The sequence below is a fragment of the Ambystoma mexicanum genome, chromosome 4q (genome assembly GCF_040938575.1).
Source record: "Ambystoma mexicanum isolate Mex_15411 chromosome 4q, UKY_AmexF1_1, whole genome shotgun sequence".
Lineage (NCBI taxonomy): Eukaryota > Metazoa > Chordata > Amphibia > Caudata > Ambystomatidae > Ambystoma > Ambystoma mexicanum.
In genome coordinates this window covers 46,124,224-46,142,624 of record NC_090928.1, presented here as the reverse complement: position 1 = coordinate 46,142,624, position 18,401 = coordinate 46,124,224, and the positions used below count along the sequence as shown (strand labels likewise).

The window sequence follows — 18,401 nt, the reverse complement described above, 5'->3', positions numbered from 1 at the left end:
CAGACTAGTCCCCTTTTCTCCACACTGCATGGGCGTCCTTCCCAGGAGACGGAACCATTTTTCACCAAAACAAACCTTCTTCCCCTTTAAATTTAGAGGCGCACAGGGTTGCGTCGCTGGGAGCATGTGCTGCCCTGACTCCTCACTCCGGCGCCACACCTCAGTCCCAATAGATGCATAGACAATAGATTAACATTGCCTAATGACAGCAATTTTATTAGGGGCCGAGGATGGTGGGACGTATGGAGGAAAGGGGACTAAGGACTAAGAGTACATTAGTGTTAGGAAAGATTTCCATTTCATGCCCAATTTCCCCTCCAGTTGTGAACTCCCCAACTTTTTGTACAGAAGAAAACAGCAACGAACCAAAAAACCAGACTAAGGATGACAAAAAAACATGTTAGTGTTGCATAAAATAATCATGGTAAAACCAAGGACAAAATACAATTGTTTGTTCTGCTTCTGTTGTTTGGGGGTAGGGTTTTGTGGCTGCTAATACAGCATTGACAGTGGCGGATCGCATTTGCACAACCAGAACCCAAACTACGTATCACCCTAACAGCACCTAAATGACTTTAAAAATAAATATTTGCAGACCTTCCATAATCTTTGGTGGTTATGGCTTGATCTTAAATGGCCACTTAAAGGTTGGTCCCCATTACACACACTGTGCTTCAACAATATTCCACTGAAAGCCAATGCAGTGCTGTGAAGGCCCTTATTTTATAGTCTTGTTTCTTTCGATTAAGGCATGTTTGTTTTTACTTTTCCAATGTCTGGAGTTTAGTTCCATGAAGAGAAAAACCAAAAATATAAAACCAGATTAACACTTTTGGGTGGCTGAAGTTTTGTAAAGATTCAGCAGCTGGTTGCAGCTATCAATTTGGCAGACTGAAGCATCTTAGCCCCTCCAAACTGTACATGTGCTTGCTGAGAGCGATGAAAAAGGGGCAAGGGAAAACTGTAGATGTTTTCAAAGTTTTAGGTTACAATGAAAACAATGTACAGAAGGCTAGAGATAAAGAACTCCCCCACCACCAAAATACCCACAAAAATACCCACAACACTCATTAACAAAATGTTTTAATAGAAAATAAAAATACATAGCATTTCCATAGAGCAAGTAGTTCACCATTTTATAAAAACAAAAACATTTAAACCCCCCCTTCTGCAAAATGTTCATTTTCTTCATAAAGTCTTTACAAAACGAGTTTCCAAGATTAAAAAAAACACAAACAAAATATGAAAAGGTCTGGTTTTTGCAAACAAGAATAACTTTAGACCCCCCACCTCCTCCCCTATCTGCTTACAATCTTGCCTTTACCTTCAAAATGAGAACGACTTTATGTGCAGTGCATTTGTTTGAAGGAGAAATGTCATTCACAGGGCTTGCGTGTGTGACTACCAAGTGGCCCCAGTAGATTGAGGGTTGGCTAGTTTGTTTTCACTTTGCCATTGTGGATAGTTAGTATGTTAAGGAGAGATACCACTGCCTTAGATACCACTGAGTTACAGTTTCTACCTCTTCAACAATCCCTCTTGTTGTGAAGCATATACAAGTGGCTTTTAAAGCCTGTCGGCAATGGTACAGGATACCAGCTCTTGTACCCAGGAGTCATTGAAAGGGACATGACGATGAGGCAGACAAACACACTATTTGGTCAATAGGTTTTGGTTCCATTGGGCAACTAGCCACTCACCCTATGCATCTCTCCCATCATGCTTTGAACAGAAGTATGAATCAATTTTTTTTTAATCACAGTTTTTCTTCTCTGCATCAATAAATTAATATGTTGACAAACGGGTCATAACAATTGTTCTTGTAATACTCCAAGAGAATGGACAAGGGCCAATCGACTATCTTGATTCTTATAAATAAATGTTGTGTTTGGAGGAAAGGGATCAAGGTTTAGTGTTTCTAAGCAGAACTTTGCACAAGGATTCATATGAATAATGCTTTACTATTTTAACACCGTAGCGAGTGCACACAGTCTTGCATAAATGTAGCTGGTTTTTCGGAAGCAATATCAGGGATGCATATCAACTTTGTTTACTGGATTATGCTCAACATCCTGGCCCAAAATAAAACGCTGAAGTCGGGGTATCAATGTATATCTTGTACGTGTTCTTATTGTTACAAATCAATAGGTTTTCTCCATGTGAGGTTTTACTCAAGACGCATGCTCGATTGTTATAGACGCAAAGTAATTACACTTAAGACGTTTCGGCTAAGTGAATTCACAGCTATGCATTTAATCAGTGTACTTCACCGGACGGAAACATTTCAGCATTTGATAGACCAACTCTTTCAAGAGTTTGTTGCCCATAATTCCATAGTTTACCAAGACGCCATTCATAAAAATCATGATCATTGCACAGCCATACTCCTTAGTTTGGTACTAAAACTGGATTCCAGAATTAAGTTGCATTTAAACAAAGAACCTGAATGCAGGAATTACTCAAGAGGGTGGGAAAGGGGGATTGAAGGTTGAAAGGTTTGCATGCGTTTTAAATGAACAGTTCATTTTCAAACCATGCTTTACTCAACAGCAAATGGAGGAGTTCTTGAGGAGAGGAACATGCTTAATATATAACCAATGTGTTTTTACTTTCTTGGACAAGACACCATTGTACCTAATGCTATGTGAGCCACACAGTGGTCTGCAGAAGAGGGTGAAAAGTAGCACTCGTTTCTGATGCAGCTACTCAGTGCTTAAAGGGTTTGTCATGTAATTAAGGATCTGAAGACCGAACTACACATGCTTTTCTCAGCATTGTGCCAGAAAAACATCAAAGTCAGTGCGCAACCATTCTGGTACCACTGCAGGACGTTTTGTAAAAGATCTATATGTACTTAAATCAAACGTGCCAATTTCATATGGCAAAAAGACAAATCCACTTATTTTTGATAATCTTGTTGAAGAACTAACCTCCCAATTAGGAATGATGAACAGTCATGTGACCAATGATGTTGAATTCAAACATTTATATGTAAAGATGCAATGATACAACTGTTTAAGAATTCAACAAGCGGCCGTAATAAGAAGACTGAAATAGAGGAAATCAAATTTAACAGATAAAGGAGACATGATCTAATCTTCCAAACAATTGCTTAAGAATAAACAGGAATGTCAGAATAGACACCCCATAGCCTTAGAATACAGTGGCACACATTCACACAGAGGTGGATCTTCCCCTTGCTTACCTATTCCAGGGATGTCTGGCAGTATATGTGACGGGACAAGTTCTTCAAGATGCAACTAACCAGACAGTCTTAAGCAACCTCTCAAAAGCAGCATGTAACAATCATTAATGGAAACATTACAAGTATCTTTGATACTGTCTTTTATGCCATCACAATGCTTTTGACCTCTACACTCGCACTAAGGAACCAATCTATTAATTTCAGGTACACCTGGGCTAGGAGTAGGGTCAACTTACTGGCAGGCTGTTTTTGATCTCTGCATAATGAGAAAGGAGTACACTGTACACAAAGTAGAATGCTTCACAAACGGATCTTTCAAATGGATTATCCGAGTGATAGTACACATACTAATGAACAGTTTTCCTCATGTAAAGCGGCACACACACACATCAAACATGCTTGTCACCAATCAACACAGGTCAGGGGAAAAGCATGGTGTTAAACTATGAATCGTGTTTTAGCCATCACTGTTGGTGGAACCCACACACTTTACTGAGCTGCTTAGGCATTATTTACCATGCCTAAAATAACGACATGAAAAAGACATCCTCAACCAGGTCAGTCCACCTGTACATGCATAAGAGCATTGCACAGCCATTAGTTAAAACATTTAGGCGAAGTGTGCTATTCTGATACAACACTCATTCAGGAAAACGGGCAACCCTCCATCTCAAAGTTAGGAAAAATGATCTTGACCTGGAGTTGATCCGTACTACGTCATTGAGAGCAGCATTTGTATTGATTGTCACAATACAATGTTGCCTAATACTGGCCATGTGATGCTTGAAGAATGCGTTATCTGAGATGGTGACAAAGTGGTAAACAGGAGTGAAAAAGAGCTAAGATAAAAATCATGAAAAGCAATATAACAAGAATATGAAGTCCAAAAGGACCATCAAAGCTCACACGGGACTGCAGAGAAATGTCTTTGTAAATATACATTTACTGGGATCGTCTGGAGCCAACAAGTACAGGAGACGTTTACAGTAATCAGATGGTCAGGAGATCAACCTTCACTGAAACTGCACCAAATGGGAGAGAATGTAAGTCTCAAGAGTGAACAAGATCAATTGGCTTTCACACCTACAGAGGGCTACCTTCCTTTGCGAGACAATGTAGCCAGACAGCTAGGAACTTTTGTGCACCAGATGCTTTCTGAGAGCAGAGGAGCAGGTGGAAGTGCAGTCCAAAGTAGGTGAAAACAAACTGACTGCAACAGTATCTAGAACCAGTGATTAAGACCTTCCCCTCCTGCAGGTCTGCACATTCTCCCATGCTGCCGCAAAAGCGCTGCACCGGTAGTGCGAACAAGACGAGGGGTGGCAGGCAGGCAGGCTTCAGCAGTGAGATGCCAGGACCACAGCAAGTAAGTTGGGCCCTAATAGAAAAGCCCATCCACGTAACTCTGCAGCCAGCCTCGCCCCTCACTATCTTCAACGCCGTCTCTATTGCTACCCATGCTTAATCACTCCTCCATCCACTTGGCAATGCAGCAGACTCCTTTACATACTCTGGCACAGTGGCTTCCTCAGTTTGCCACAATCAGTGGTAGGTTCTAGAGGCGTGGCCAAGAGGATCATGTGAAGAGACGTGTACTGAGGGAGCTCCTACGATCCGGCATTGATCCTGTGGCAGAAGTGCATTAATAAATGCTTGTGTATGCCTAAAGCTCCAAGGCTGGATTTATGAATAGTGCGGCCGTGCCCGCTGAAGTTTGCAGGCATAGCAGTGGAGCCGCGACGGAGAAAATCACGGAAGAAAGAATCGTGAGCCGGACGGAAGAAGGAAGCAAGATGGCCGCCCGAAAACACGGACAAAGTTATCGGCTGGCTGCGGTGTGAAGGAACGACCGCGGCGGACCGGAGGGTCATGGCGGTGCCCTTGATGAGAGCTTAGGTGCCAAATATGCTCTGAACGCTTGCAGCGTGATGGGATGCTCCTGCCTGCGTTGCAATACTCCTGCTGCATACGCCGATCGGAGATGACGGGAAAAAACGCATGTATAGACTGGTGGCGGTCGGAGCGTGGGAGGCTTGCTATAAACTGCATGCGATCTGAAACGACCAAGCTGAACAGGAGTTGCGTGACTTTGGAGGCAGGACGACAGTAGAGAAGAAATGGCGGACGCCTGCAGACTAAGGTGGACACGGGGATGAGGAGCTGAGCGTGGGCAGTGGCTGCGGTGAGTGCAAGCAAGACGAGAGACCCAATTCGGGACCAGCAAGTGTATCCATTACAGAGAACACTCAGGCTCCGGCTAACTGTCGAGCCACGTGTGCTACAGTGATCCATTATCACGTGGCGCAGCAGCGCTACATTGTTGCGTGCGGTCGACGGGACTCCTGCAGAGTAAAGCCGAAAGAAAAGTCATTGCAGTGTGCCGGTGGAGACTATATCAGAGAGCCCTGACATGCGATCCGACGCCACACCATTGCAGAGACGGAGGGCACGGGAGCCCGGCACACCGACACTAACAAAAGAAAGGGCACAAGCCAGCGCTAGCTGGTGAGGGAGACGGACACGCACAACAGGAGGTCCCCGGAACAAGAGGAGGCCACGGATCACCCGTACACAGGCATTGCATTCTTGGGAGCTGCGCCGTAATAACACCCAGGGCGGCGACCCACGATAAATGTTCAGAGCTGTGCATGGTTGCCGGCATGGAATACGGCAGCAGGAAACTGCGTGACTAAACTGTTGCATGAAAATTATAAGGCACGCAATATAGTGCCAGGATAATCTTAAACACAACTGGGGCACTTTAGGAGGCACAATTGCCTCGGCAAAACGTGGGACTTGTCAGTGATCTGGACAAGTGTCGTGGGATACCCCCGCGGAGGATTTATTTACCTACGTGGGAGAATACAATCCATTGCGGCACACAGGGAATAGGCTTGGGACGCTGGTGTGGGGGTCGCCCCAAACACGGATGACAGCAACGGGCCGCCCCTGTGAAACTACGCAAACAATAGTGAGTCACCATTGCATTCAGGACAGAGGCTATGGTGGATGCTCTGCACCGTAAACTGTAAGTGAAGGTAGGCAAGCCTGCGACTCCAACGGGAGGGAACTAATGATACATTGCATGTTGGGGTGTGTAGGCCGAGAGAGTGTGGCACGGAGGCTGGTGGAGCTCTTGAGGTTCTGTGGCCCCCCATGCTTCGGTAGGGCATTGGACATTGGAACGGAGCGTATGCCCTTCGCCCCCCGATTGCGGAGCAGAAGAGCGGGGTGGGCCCACAACACATGGCTGCTGCGTCATGTCTAATAAGCCACTACGACAAAAAGCGAAACAGCCTACACTAGATGAATTTGCCAGAACACCGACGAGCCCGGAAAGTGCTAGAAGTAAAGACAAGCCTCCCGCAGGTGGCATGGCCGCCGCGGTTCCAAATCAAGAGGCTCTGGCGGCAATTGCGGACCTGAAAGCGGATTTGAAAGCGGCCTGGGAGGCCAAGCTTGAAATAGTTGTGGCTGAATTGAAAACTGTGTTGGACCTTAAAGTTGGGGAAGTACAGGAGGAGGTGAACCTACTCCGACAGGATGTGAGGTCCCTGTCGGAGCGCACAAAGAGCCTGGAGAAAGAAGGGAGCTCGAACACAGCGGATTGCGCCTCACACAAATCGGAACTGCATGCCCTAGTGCAAAGAGTGGGCAACCTGGAGAGCAGAGTAGGAAGCGGAGGGACGCGCCCAAAGGAACAACATCCGCATTGTGGGTATACCGGAGGGAACAGAGGGCCACAACCCCACAGAGTTTATCGAAAACATGTTGTTGCTTGCAGGAGATCACCGGAGTTCTGTCCCAGGGATTTGCTGTGGAACAAGCGCATAGGGCTCTGACGAGGAGGCCGCCGCCAGGCAACCCGCCCAGGCCAGTGATCGGCAAGATCCTTAATTATCGGGAAAGGATTCTGGAACACTTTCGCAAAGGTGGAACAATCAAGCGAGGGGAGGCAAACATAACAGCCTACCCAGACTATACCCGGATGGTACAGCGGAGCCAAATGAACTTCGGGGCTGTTAAGAGGAGACTGAGGGTGGCGGGCCAAAAATACATGCTACTTTATCCGGCGAAATGGAAGGTTTTTCATAAAAACAGAACTTTATTTTTCGACACTCTGGAGGATGCCATGGGATGGCTTGATGCGCAGGGCTGCCCCCAGGAGCCGGACGTCCAGGCGGAAGAAGGAGACTAAAGAGATAAGTAAAGAGTGCTGGGAGCACAGTGAGATTGTGCGGTTTAAGACTATGGGACTGGATTATAGTCATTGGAGTTGCCTATTTGTAGATGGGTCTGGAGTAGTATGGATAATGCATTGTTTGCACTGTGGCTGTCGCTTTAGTAGGGAGCCCTCCAGGGCTAGTCCTCACAGGGCGACTTCACCCTACTGAGCTCTGAGCCTACTAGACAGGGCTAGATGTGGGGGGGCCTGAGATCCAGGGATGGAGCTGGGCAACAGTTGGGGAGGGAGTTGTTGGGGAAGGGATGGGTGGGGGAGGGGAGGGTGAGTTTGGTTTGTATATAGTTTTGGGGAGTTTGAGTTTACACGTGAGCCTACAGGGAATAACCCTAGTATTGTATCTGTGTTGCACAGGAGGACGTCGCGGGCGGGGAGAGAGAGAGAGAGAGTTGGGTATTGATGAGCCATGGGGGATCCTAAAATAGTGATGTGGCATGTCAGGGGACTCGATAGCTATTTAAAAAGGAACAAGGTCATGCTGTATTTGAAAAGACAAAACATAGATATTGCATTGTTACAAGAGACGCACTTGACACAGGAAAAACTGGAGCTGGTGAGGAGAAAGTGGAAAGGTACTGTAGTGGGGTCTTCGTACTCGGCCTATGCTAGGGGTGTGCTGGTCTGGGTGGCGTTGCACGTCCCGTTTCAACTGATACAGGAAACTGAGGGGCGTTTGGCCATAGTGAGAGGGGTGGTGGAAAATAAAGAAGTGTGCATTGTAAACACGTACGCCCCTAATCAAAACACGGTGGAGTACTTCCGGACTATGTGCACCAGCCTGAGCTTGTGTGTGGGTAGCGCGGTGATCTGGGGAGGGGATTTCAATTGTGTGCTGAATCCCGCAGTAGACAGGTCGGATGACAAGATGGTCAGGCCTGCCCCAGCAGCTAGAGCATTGCAATCGTTGTTAGACGACTTTGGACTGGTAGATGTGTGGAGAACTAAACACCCTAATGAGAGGCAGTATTCACATTACTCGGCCCCACAACAGCTGCACACTAGACTTGATTATGTCTTTGCCACATCAGATGTAATGATAGAGATTGCTCATATAGAATATAAGGCGAGGGTCCTGTTGGATCACTCGCCCCCGGTCGTGGGGTGGCAATACTGCCACCCTAGGGCACGGATTCCGACGTGGCGCCTCCGTGCGGAGGCGCTTAAAGATCCGTTTTTTCAGGAGGATGTGAGAGACGAAATCATTAGTTACTTTGAGATGAACACAGGCAGCGTTGACTCGACGGGGACACTGTGGGAGACCTTCAAGGTGGTGATACGGGGTGTGGCCATTGCTAAATCCAAGGGCTTGCAGGATGGGGTTCTGGCTGATTTACAGAGAGTGGAAGACGAATTAGAGAGAGAACTAAAATGTGAGTGCATAGACACCAAGCTGGTGCTCACGCTACAGCAACGGTGCACGGAACACTGGGAAAGGCTCTGCAACCTTAATTACAAAAAGTACGTTGAGAGACAACATGCGGGTGGAGATAAAACGGGCCGTCTCCTGGCGTGGCGCTATAAAAGTGAAACCCCAAGGCCCCCGATCAGGACAATAACTAGAGAAGATGGGGAGGCGACAGACACCCAAGAGGGAGTTAACAGGGAATTTGCAGATTACTATAGAGAATTATATGGGGATAGAGGGTGAGGCAGCCGGGAAGACATGCTAGAAACTCTGCAAGACATTGGATTGCCCAAGATAAGCACAGAGGAAAGATAAGAACTAGATGCCCCGATTACGTTGGAGGAGCTGGAGGGGGTTGTTAGGCAGCTACCTACTAGTAAGACCCTGGGAGCAGATGGACTACCTAGTGAATTTTATAAAGCATATGGGGCGGAGGTGCTCCCCCCGATGCTGGAAATGCTCAACGAGGCGTTTGAGGTGGGACGGTTGCCGGAGTCGCTCAGAGAGGCGGTCATAATACCACTCCCTAAACCTAATAAACCTGGGCATAGCTGCGGATCGTACAGGCCGTTGTCCATGCTGAACCAGGACAGCAAGATATTAACGGCTGTCCTGGCAAATAGACTGCGGAAGGTAATTGGCAAACTGATACACCCAGACCAAACAGGCTATGTCCCGGACAGGAATATTACCCATAACCACAGGCGACTCCATCGGGTGATCAAATGGGGCTGTGATAATGAAGAGGAGATGGAAATCGTGTCTTTGGACGCGGTAAAAGCTTTCGACTCGGTCAGATGGGCGTGGCTGCTGGCGGCTTTGGGAGAGTATGGAATGGGGCCGGGGTACATTAGGTGGGCGGAGATGTTGTATAGTGCGCCATTAGCCAGGGTGCGAACAGGTATAGTGATATCTGAGAGATGGCAACTTAGCAGGGGTGCCCCTGGTCCCCGATGTTATACATTCTGGCTCTGGAGCCTCTGGCACTATACCTGAGGCAGCAATACGACGAGATAGGTATCGAGGTTGGGGGGGGATGGAACAGCACCCGATATCCCTGTATGCGGATGATTTGTTATTATATTTGAGATACCAGGAAGAAAACCTTCAGTATATTCTGGAGGTGATGGAAAGGTATGCGAGTTTGATCGGTATAGCGGTGAATCCCCAGAAATCCAGCATTTTCCCGCTGGGCAGCTACAAAGGGATCCCTGTGGAGAGGTTGCCGGTGTTGCAGGTGCCGTGGATTGTGGTCTCTTTCCGCTACCTTGGAATAGATGTGTGCCATACGGTGGAGGAGGAACACAGGAGTAATACTGAGATGGCCGTGGAGGAAATCCGCAAATGTATGAGATTTTGGGAGAAGTTGCCCTTAGCAATGATGGGGCGAGGAGCGATGCTTAAGATGGTGGTTCTGCCTAGGCTCTTGCATTATTTTAGCAATATCCCGCATATGATTCCTAAGAGGTTTTTTGTCCAATTGAATGGTGTGTGTAGAGACTTTCTGTGGCATGGTACCCGGAATAGAGTAGCGCTCTGGAAGTTGCAGAACTTTCATGAAAAAGGGGGTGTCAAGCTACCTAATTTTGAGGCCTACTATATAGCAAGTCAATTACAGTTTGTGGCCAAATGGCTCTCTGATGAAGCGACCCCGGAACTTAGATTGTTCGGGGATGACTGTGCCCCGTTCTACCTGAAAGAAATTATCTGGTTGCCTGAGTCAGAAATAAAGGCGTACCCGGGGATGATGAGGCTTGGTTGGAAAATGTGGCGACGAGCATGTACAATAATGGGGGATCCGCTCCCGTGTTCCCCGCAGGTACCTCTGGTTGCTTTGGTGGGAGGAGATGAGCAACTGAGGGTGATTATTAGAACCCATCGGGAGTCGGTGGGACTGGCAACGTTGGGTGATATATGGCAGGAGGGGACCATCAGGGAGTTCGAAGGACTTGGAGAGGAGGTGGGACTACATGGGGGCCAATACGTTATGTATCACAGGCTGGTAAGGAAGATTTGGATAACGTGGCCTGAGACGGTGTTGGCGGAGGAACCGGACGACATTGTGGGGATGATATAGGACAACTGAGGGGGGGCATGAGATCTCTAGATTACATGAGATGGTAATGACTAAGGTTGGGAAAGAATTGACACATTTGAGATTGGATTGGGAAACAGGTGGGAGCCCAAATGGAGGATGGGATGTGGGAGCGGGCCCTGGGATACCATAAGAAAGTATTTAGGAATGCCAGATTGCAGCAAATACAGCTGTACGTAACGAAGAGCGTATATGATCCCGCTGAGATCTAAATTCCGGCATGCCGGGAGACAGGCGTGCCCCAAGTGTGATGTGGAGAATGCTGATATGACACATATGTTTTGGGCGTGCCCAGCGATCGAGGGTTTCTGGAGAGAAGTGGCACAAAAGTTAGCAGAGAAAGGGGTCACGCTCGCCGTTGACACAGCTTGGGCCTGCCTGTTGGGAGGATTTCCTAGGCCGCTGAAGCACGTGGGGAAACTGAAAGACTTGGCGTACGTGCTTGCAAAGCGAAGGATAGCTATAGGTTGGAAAAAGGGTCACAAGCCACGGGTGGAGGTGTGGTGGAAAGAATTACAGAAATGGGCGGAGGCTGAAACGGTGGTGCGGCAAGAGGCAAGTTGCATGTCTTGGGAGGAAGAAGTGGGTACCCTGATGGCATGGAAAACATGGATATCTGGCTTATTTGGGACAATGTTAGACCCAGAGAAATCTGATGAAAATGACGCCCAGCTATGTGGGCAGATACTGGATGTGATCGACAAACAATCTCGCGAAGGGGGGCGGGAACAGGGGGGCAGTGAACAAAGACCAGTTGATGTTAATGTAATGATTGTGGATCGCACTGCGTGTTTTGTTTGAATTGTTGGTTGTATTGAAAAACTAATAAAAATTTATATTAAAAAAAATCAAAAAAGAAAAAAAAAAATCAGTGGTAGGTTCTAATGTCCACTTCCAAGAATTCCAAACCTCAACCAAGGCACATATTTCAGTTACTTTCCACCTTGAATATGAAAATCAACCGCAGTGCACCCAACACTATCGGATCAGGGAGGCCTAAGAACATGCCTTCGATCCAATAGGTTACCTACAGTCTATTGTACAATCAAACTAGTTAGTTCATTAATTTCGTAAACCAGAAAAGGCTTTAGTTTTCTAAATTGAAGGCACAAGATGGTCTGAAAGGAGGCAGAAGTGAGTGCAGCTACTTCACAAGTGTGTATAATAATTATGGCTCCACCCACAATGTATTTCTGCAATGTGGCAACTCCAATGTCACAAGGAGCAGGTGTCTTACGGTCTACTTACGGACAGTAAAAAAGGGTGCTCAACCAGATAAAAAATGTTTGCAACTAATCGATAAAGAATCGACCTTTTAACAGGCAAACAAAAAAGCAGAGATGGGATGCAAGCAGAAAGTAGAGTACGCTTCCAGAAAATAAATATGGACACCCAAAAATCCTACCATACAACATTTCACTTAACTCTTGCAGCAGAGAAGACTTCTGAGTCCTATTTAGGTCTGTTTTGTGCACAAGGATATCCATAGGCAATAAACCTAGTATCCAGTACAACCAATCTGCTGCATGTAAACACAGTGTATAATTTCTTGAAATTATGCAACTCCACAGGTTTCCAAGCACTGTATACGAAGCAAGTCAATGGTGGGTCCAGTGAAAGGCTTCTGTGTGATAGGGCACCTGCCCTTGCTGCTGGCAAGAAACTTTACAAACCTTGAACTTAGATGCTACTAGGGTTCAGTGCAAATTATTATATGTGGCGAGTGCGACGATCTTCAAATCCGAGTCAAGGCATTCCAAGATATGCTCTGCCCACACCTGCAATTTCAATAGCCACATCCGTATGCAAGTGGATGTTTTCCAAGGCTGCTGTGGCGAGATCATCAAAAGGTTTTATTTACGATGGACGTCAGACCAGGGTTATTTTTTTTTAACATAGTAGTAACGCAAGTGTTTGTGCTTCAGGAACCCGTTTTGGGATCACCAACTGTCGAGGGTTGCAGATTTTCACACAGGGTTTCAAAAATCCTGATCTGCCAAAAGACAAGATAGGGTTTTTCTGCTGAGATACACATAGTGGGCATTGGCATGGCAGGTGATCCCAGATGCAGCTGGATTGGCAAACCTTTACACTATGAAGCAACAGCTTTATTTACTTCATTTTTCAAAATAATAAAAAATAAGATGGGTACCCAAACCTGTGGTTAAAAACAAAGGCAGACATAGAAGCATTCCAAGTAAGAAATTGACAAGATGAATGTACAAAACAAATTATTAGCCAACACAGGACCAATGCTATTAAAAAGCACTCCATACAATATTGCCTATGCTGTACTTTTACAGGAGGAGGAAAAAATGTGATTTGTTGCTCAACTGTGGGTGATCTTCACACCATTGCGCGGCTTGCTTTGCCCAAGATGTTCAGAGAAGTAGCACTGGCAGTTGACAGAAACTTCTGCATTTCGAGGAATCCATGAACAAGGGGGTCGAATTAAGAGTTTCTGCATCACTTGTGGAAAACAGAAAAAATGTAAATTAGGCAAATAGGACACAGACTGGTGGCTCTGCAATCCATATGCACGCTAACTATTCATAAAGCCTCACTTTGTTCATGGCATAGGTAATTGCAGAAATGTACGTTGTGGGAATCCATGTCCAAGTACCACGGGGGTGTGAGTTTAATGAAGCCCCAACAATGGGAAAGAACCTAAACAAAAGAACCTAAACAGAATGCATCTTAATCAGAATACTGACCCCAACCACATATCATGAAATTGGTGATACTGGACTGCTTCTTCTTACACCAGGTATGATTAAAGACAATTAGTGCTGCAAGTTCTTGTTAACTCAGGGGATGGCATTTTTTGGTTTTGCACCAACTATGTGGCCAACGCATTGATACCAGAAGAGAACAGCAGGGGTGGCAAGAAACTGAATGTTTGGTTGCTATGGCAACTGGCAAAGATTGTGCATGAAATAGTCAGGTTATAATGGTTACTTTATGGTTTTCACCAAATATATTATTGATGGGCCAATCAGGAGATCTGTTTATCACAGAGGTTTACTCACGCATCAGCAGCAGCCCTGTTCAGTAGCGGCATGCACGAGGATCCGGCAGTGTGCACTTACAAGACGCGCTGAAGGACATTGCAGCCCAGTGGGTGGCCGAGAAGGGGGCTTTCCATCATTTGGATTATGGCAGCACACTTGCAATGTAATTATTACTTTCCTTCTACCCCCAGCCCCACTAGGACTCTAACACTGCTGCTCAGCCCACACAACTACGTTGGCATCTGTGGTATTTGCTACCAATGACCCTGATAAGACCTTCTGCCTTCCTGGATGAAGTAGGCACAATTTTAACAGGGAAAGCATCAGTATTTAAACATTAAAGTGCTGGATACCGGTTTTGTAGGATGATATATGATGCATACATTGTCAGGTGCAAAACAATCTTATTAATTGCAATGTGGGTTTTATTTCCAATTTTAAAAGTCTATGTTAAGAACAAATTATTTATAGTTGTACATAGTATATTTCCCATTGACGTGCTATATCTTACTCTTAAATAATATAGTTTATATATGTGAAACAAGCTCTCTTCTCTTGTGGTTAATTCCACTCTTATTGTTCTAAGATGGCCCCTCAGCTCCCATAGGTCCCTTCAGCCGAGTCAATGTCTCACCAGCACTCTGACAGTGCTTTGCTAGTCTGTCTTCTCCTTCGAAACTGTACATTCATGTGAGAAGACACATTGAGTGAGCGACACTTGTGGGCATTTATTGTTATGTGACTTTTGAAATCTACATCACCCAAGACAGGATAGCATTATCCTTTGCACCCACAGGAGCAAGAATATATCACTTGCCGATTACCAAGTAAATCTAAACCAAAGTGCAGCTCTCCCAAGTTACAGCTAAAAAGATCAACACAAAGCTTCAGACAGGCAGCAGCTACGCTGGTGTGATGTCAAGAGCCTTCTGTCTCAATGAGTACAAAAGAAACAGTGGAACGTATGAGAATTTTGGAATCCAATATTAGATCACCATTAAACAGGCGAGTTAGTGCTGTGTGCTACATTACATGTATGACAACTTTTGAAAAGTGTTGAGGCTTTAGGGTTATACTGCTAACTTAGAAACCCCAGAGCAATGAGCTCTCTGAGTGCTGACACAATCAGCTCTTGCTACTTGATCATGCGGAATTACACATTATGAAACGGCTCAAAATGGCCTATATACTGCGGCAGCATGTATGCATATTTCGAAAGTGAAATGTATGGTCTACATTTGCTCCTTTCTTTAGATGTTAATTTAAAGAATGTTATTTATATGCGGGAGACCCCCCACCCCCCTAATCCCCAAATAGCATGAACCTCGTAAGAGGACATCTCGCCTTTGAAGTTTTCATTTTATCTCCTCCTACTCGCGATTTCATATTTTTCATAATACAGGGTGGCCACTATTTGAAGGTGTGCAGAGCCCCAGATTGTCCACTTTGCCTTACTGCTCCCAAAGAACTATCAGGATGTACAAACAGTGTGTTCTCCTTGGCAATGGATACATCACTTTAATGTGGCATTGCATTAAAAGGTGGGGAAAGTAATTTACCAGACGATTTGTGCTTTCCATAACATGTGTGATTGTGTGTTTCGGGGGGGGGGGGGGGGGTTATGTGGGGTTCCATGTGTGTGAAGGTGATCCCACCACCTTCACTGTGCCTCACACTCAGGTGACCGCAATCTGAGACATCACATGGGCCATGTACATATCCTATAATGGATGGCATGACAGGCTGATAGCCTCAATAAGGATGGTGCAGAGTCAACTCAAGTACGCAGCTCAGCCCACCAGGCCTTACCTGAAGTATTCTGTGCATGTCGAGACAGAACTTGCATCATTGTCTAGTTATGAAAGCAAGGCTATGTCATGTTCATAAGGCCACATCGCGATTATTGTGTTCAGGTTATCCTGCCAACACTGTACAGAAAAGGTTCAAATGAGGCCCTAACAGAGGGAGTACAGTTCTTTCAGGAGGCCTTAACTGGAGTACTGCATGCAGTTAGAGCCCTCACCTTTGTGTACCGAGTCCCACTCTTGCAGCCTCATCCACAGTTTTGGAAGCAACACATAGTATATCATGTGCAGTACTGAATGCCTCATCAACAGTGCTGTGGATCGTTCTGGAGACCTCATCTAGAGCATTGTTTTCAGTTCCGGATAAATCACAAGCAACAATAGAGAGTGGGCTAGAAATGCTCTCTAGGATCCCTTTGAGCAATGAAGTGTTCCTTGAAGAACAGGGTGTTCAGTTCTATTCTGAAGTGTGGGGTAGATCGGGCCAATCCTATGCGAAACAAACACACGCACCTTTCCGTGTTCTTTCCTAAGTGCATGTATAATGTTCCTTTTTCTCAGTGGCATTGAGGAGGCAGGTTTGTGTGTGTGCATTTATCACTGGTCCCACCAATAATTAGGTCAGGAAGCAGGCCTTTGGTAAAACCGGAATCGGGTCACTTGTAGATCAAACCAACATTAGGAAACAGTGCAACCAAATTGTGCCGAGATGTGAAAAGTGTCATTAGGCAGTTTAAAGTAGCTAATCATGCTAGCAAAAACCATCCAAGCAAAATTGGTCAATGATATTTCTGTCAACTCATTGTTGGTGCAAAGAAAGTAGGATTTTCAAGGAGAATTGCACAAAATTCATTTCTTGTGCCAAAGTGTAGGAGGGATACAGAGGAAAAAAACATGGGCACTTAACACCAGGGTCGGATTTCAGGGGGTAGGGGGGGGTGGGGGGAGGGGGGGGGGTGGAGGACATAAACCACCTTGAATAATATACAAAGAAAAAACGCCAGCATTAAAAAAGGGCTTTCTGCACAATTTAAACCCAACACCCTGTTGAGCAATACGCCAATGTAAACATTTTCAGTATGAAGACCATGCATCGCACGTGAGCTGCTCTTCCTGAAATTAAGCCATGGATACGCTCAGTCTTACACACACAGAACTTCGATAGAATGTCCTAAATAATTAATGTGAAGGGATATCTTGGAAGGGGGCTATAAGCAACAGCCTTTCTTAAATAATACTTGGTTAAATGAAACCAAACTCCTGTGCACAAAGAATACAAGACCCAACCAAAAAAAATGGGGTTTACCAATTTTCCTCTTGGCAGCAAACTGAACTTCAGGGGAAAACAGCCTATACAAGGCAAAGCCGGACTTATTATTCACGTATGAATACTTTTTATCACTCAAAAATCTTAAAGAGCAAAGCTCTCCATACACTTTCCCTGCAGGTGATCAATCCGTCATTCTGTACAGCACAATAATAGCCAATAATTTCAATTTAATTTGAGTACTGTTTCCATTCACAATGCCCTGGTCCTTTCACACTCAGCCTGCCCTCCCCCTTTTCCCAGTCCCACATATTAATGTTCAGGACTTTCCTGTGCAATCCCAGTAACCAGTAAGAGGTTGCTAGCCATGAACTGCACACTCAGCACGTTGCTCATTTGCCCTGTGTACATTCCCACCAGTTCACTTGAAGAGCCATCAGTAGAGGAATTGCAGTAGGCATTTCTAATATCCCAAACACGTACTGAGTTGTCCATAGATGCAGAAGCAACTAAACTACCGTCGGGGCTAAACGCGAGGCTAGTGATATTGTCACTGTGTCCTCTTAGTTCCTTGTAGAGGGTGCCCGATGCCAAGTCCCACAGCTTCAGCCTTTGATCTTCTCCTGCAGAGGCCAGATGCTTTCCATTAGGTGAGAATGCCAAGGACAGCACAGGGCCACGGTGACCTGTGAAGAGGCGTACAGAGCTTCCCTGTTGAGAACTCCACAGCCGCACAGTTTTGTCTGTTGAACCAGTTGCCACATAGTTGGAGTTTGGATGAAACTTGACACAGTCCACATCTGCCAAGTGGCCAGCATATATTCGCAGAGGGTACGTCCGATCAAATGTCCAGAGCCTAGCTGTACGGTCGTGGGACGCACTGGCAAAGAAGAGGCTACATGGACTTATATCGAGATCCCAGACAGGGTAAGCATGCCCATGGTAGAGCACTGTGTTAGTGAATGTTTCCAAGTTCCAATATCTTATGGACATGTCCTCGGAACAAGACAGAAGCCCTGAACTGTCTGACATGAATCTGGTGCTGTAAACTGGCCCACTATGTCCTCTTAGTAACTTCATCTCCGTGCCCACAACGTCATCAGCTTTCTCCTAAATAAATTTAAGAAAGAAGACAAGGCATGGGTTAATTAATATCAAAACAATATCGTTCTTACACCACTTCTAAATTATTGTATCACCCTTCTGACTAAACCACAAGCAAATTAGATGTTAAAACATATGAATCAAGATAATCCAATAGGTCAGGCTCTGAAGACCTTTAAGCTGTAATGTATGGATACCACTCAAATCAAGCAGGGTGCAGAGGTCTCTTGAAGAGTACTCTTGAATCCAGCCCCTTTCCTTTCCAA

General features: G+C 45.7%; 1 protein-coding gene across 3 annotated transcripts in view; it reads right to left on the bottom strand.

The window, feature by feature from the left end:
• Positions 1-1,067: 1,067 nt before the first annotated feature.
• TAF5L (TATA-box binding protein associated factor 5 like) overlaps positions 1,068-18,401 on the bottom strand; it is a 353,159-nt gene continuing 335,825 nt past the window's right edge. For all 3 annotated transcript variants that reach the window (XM_069607427.1, XM_069607428.1, XM_069607429.1), the window contains one exon: positions 1,068-18,141. In XM_069607427.1, the coding sequence (XP_069463528.1) occupies positions 17,344-18,141 (798 nt within the window). In that variant the 3' untranslated portion in view covers positions 1,068-17,343. The remainder of the gene's footprint in view (positions 18,142-18,401) is intronic.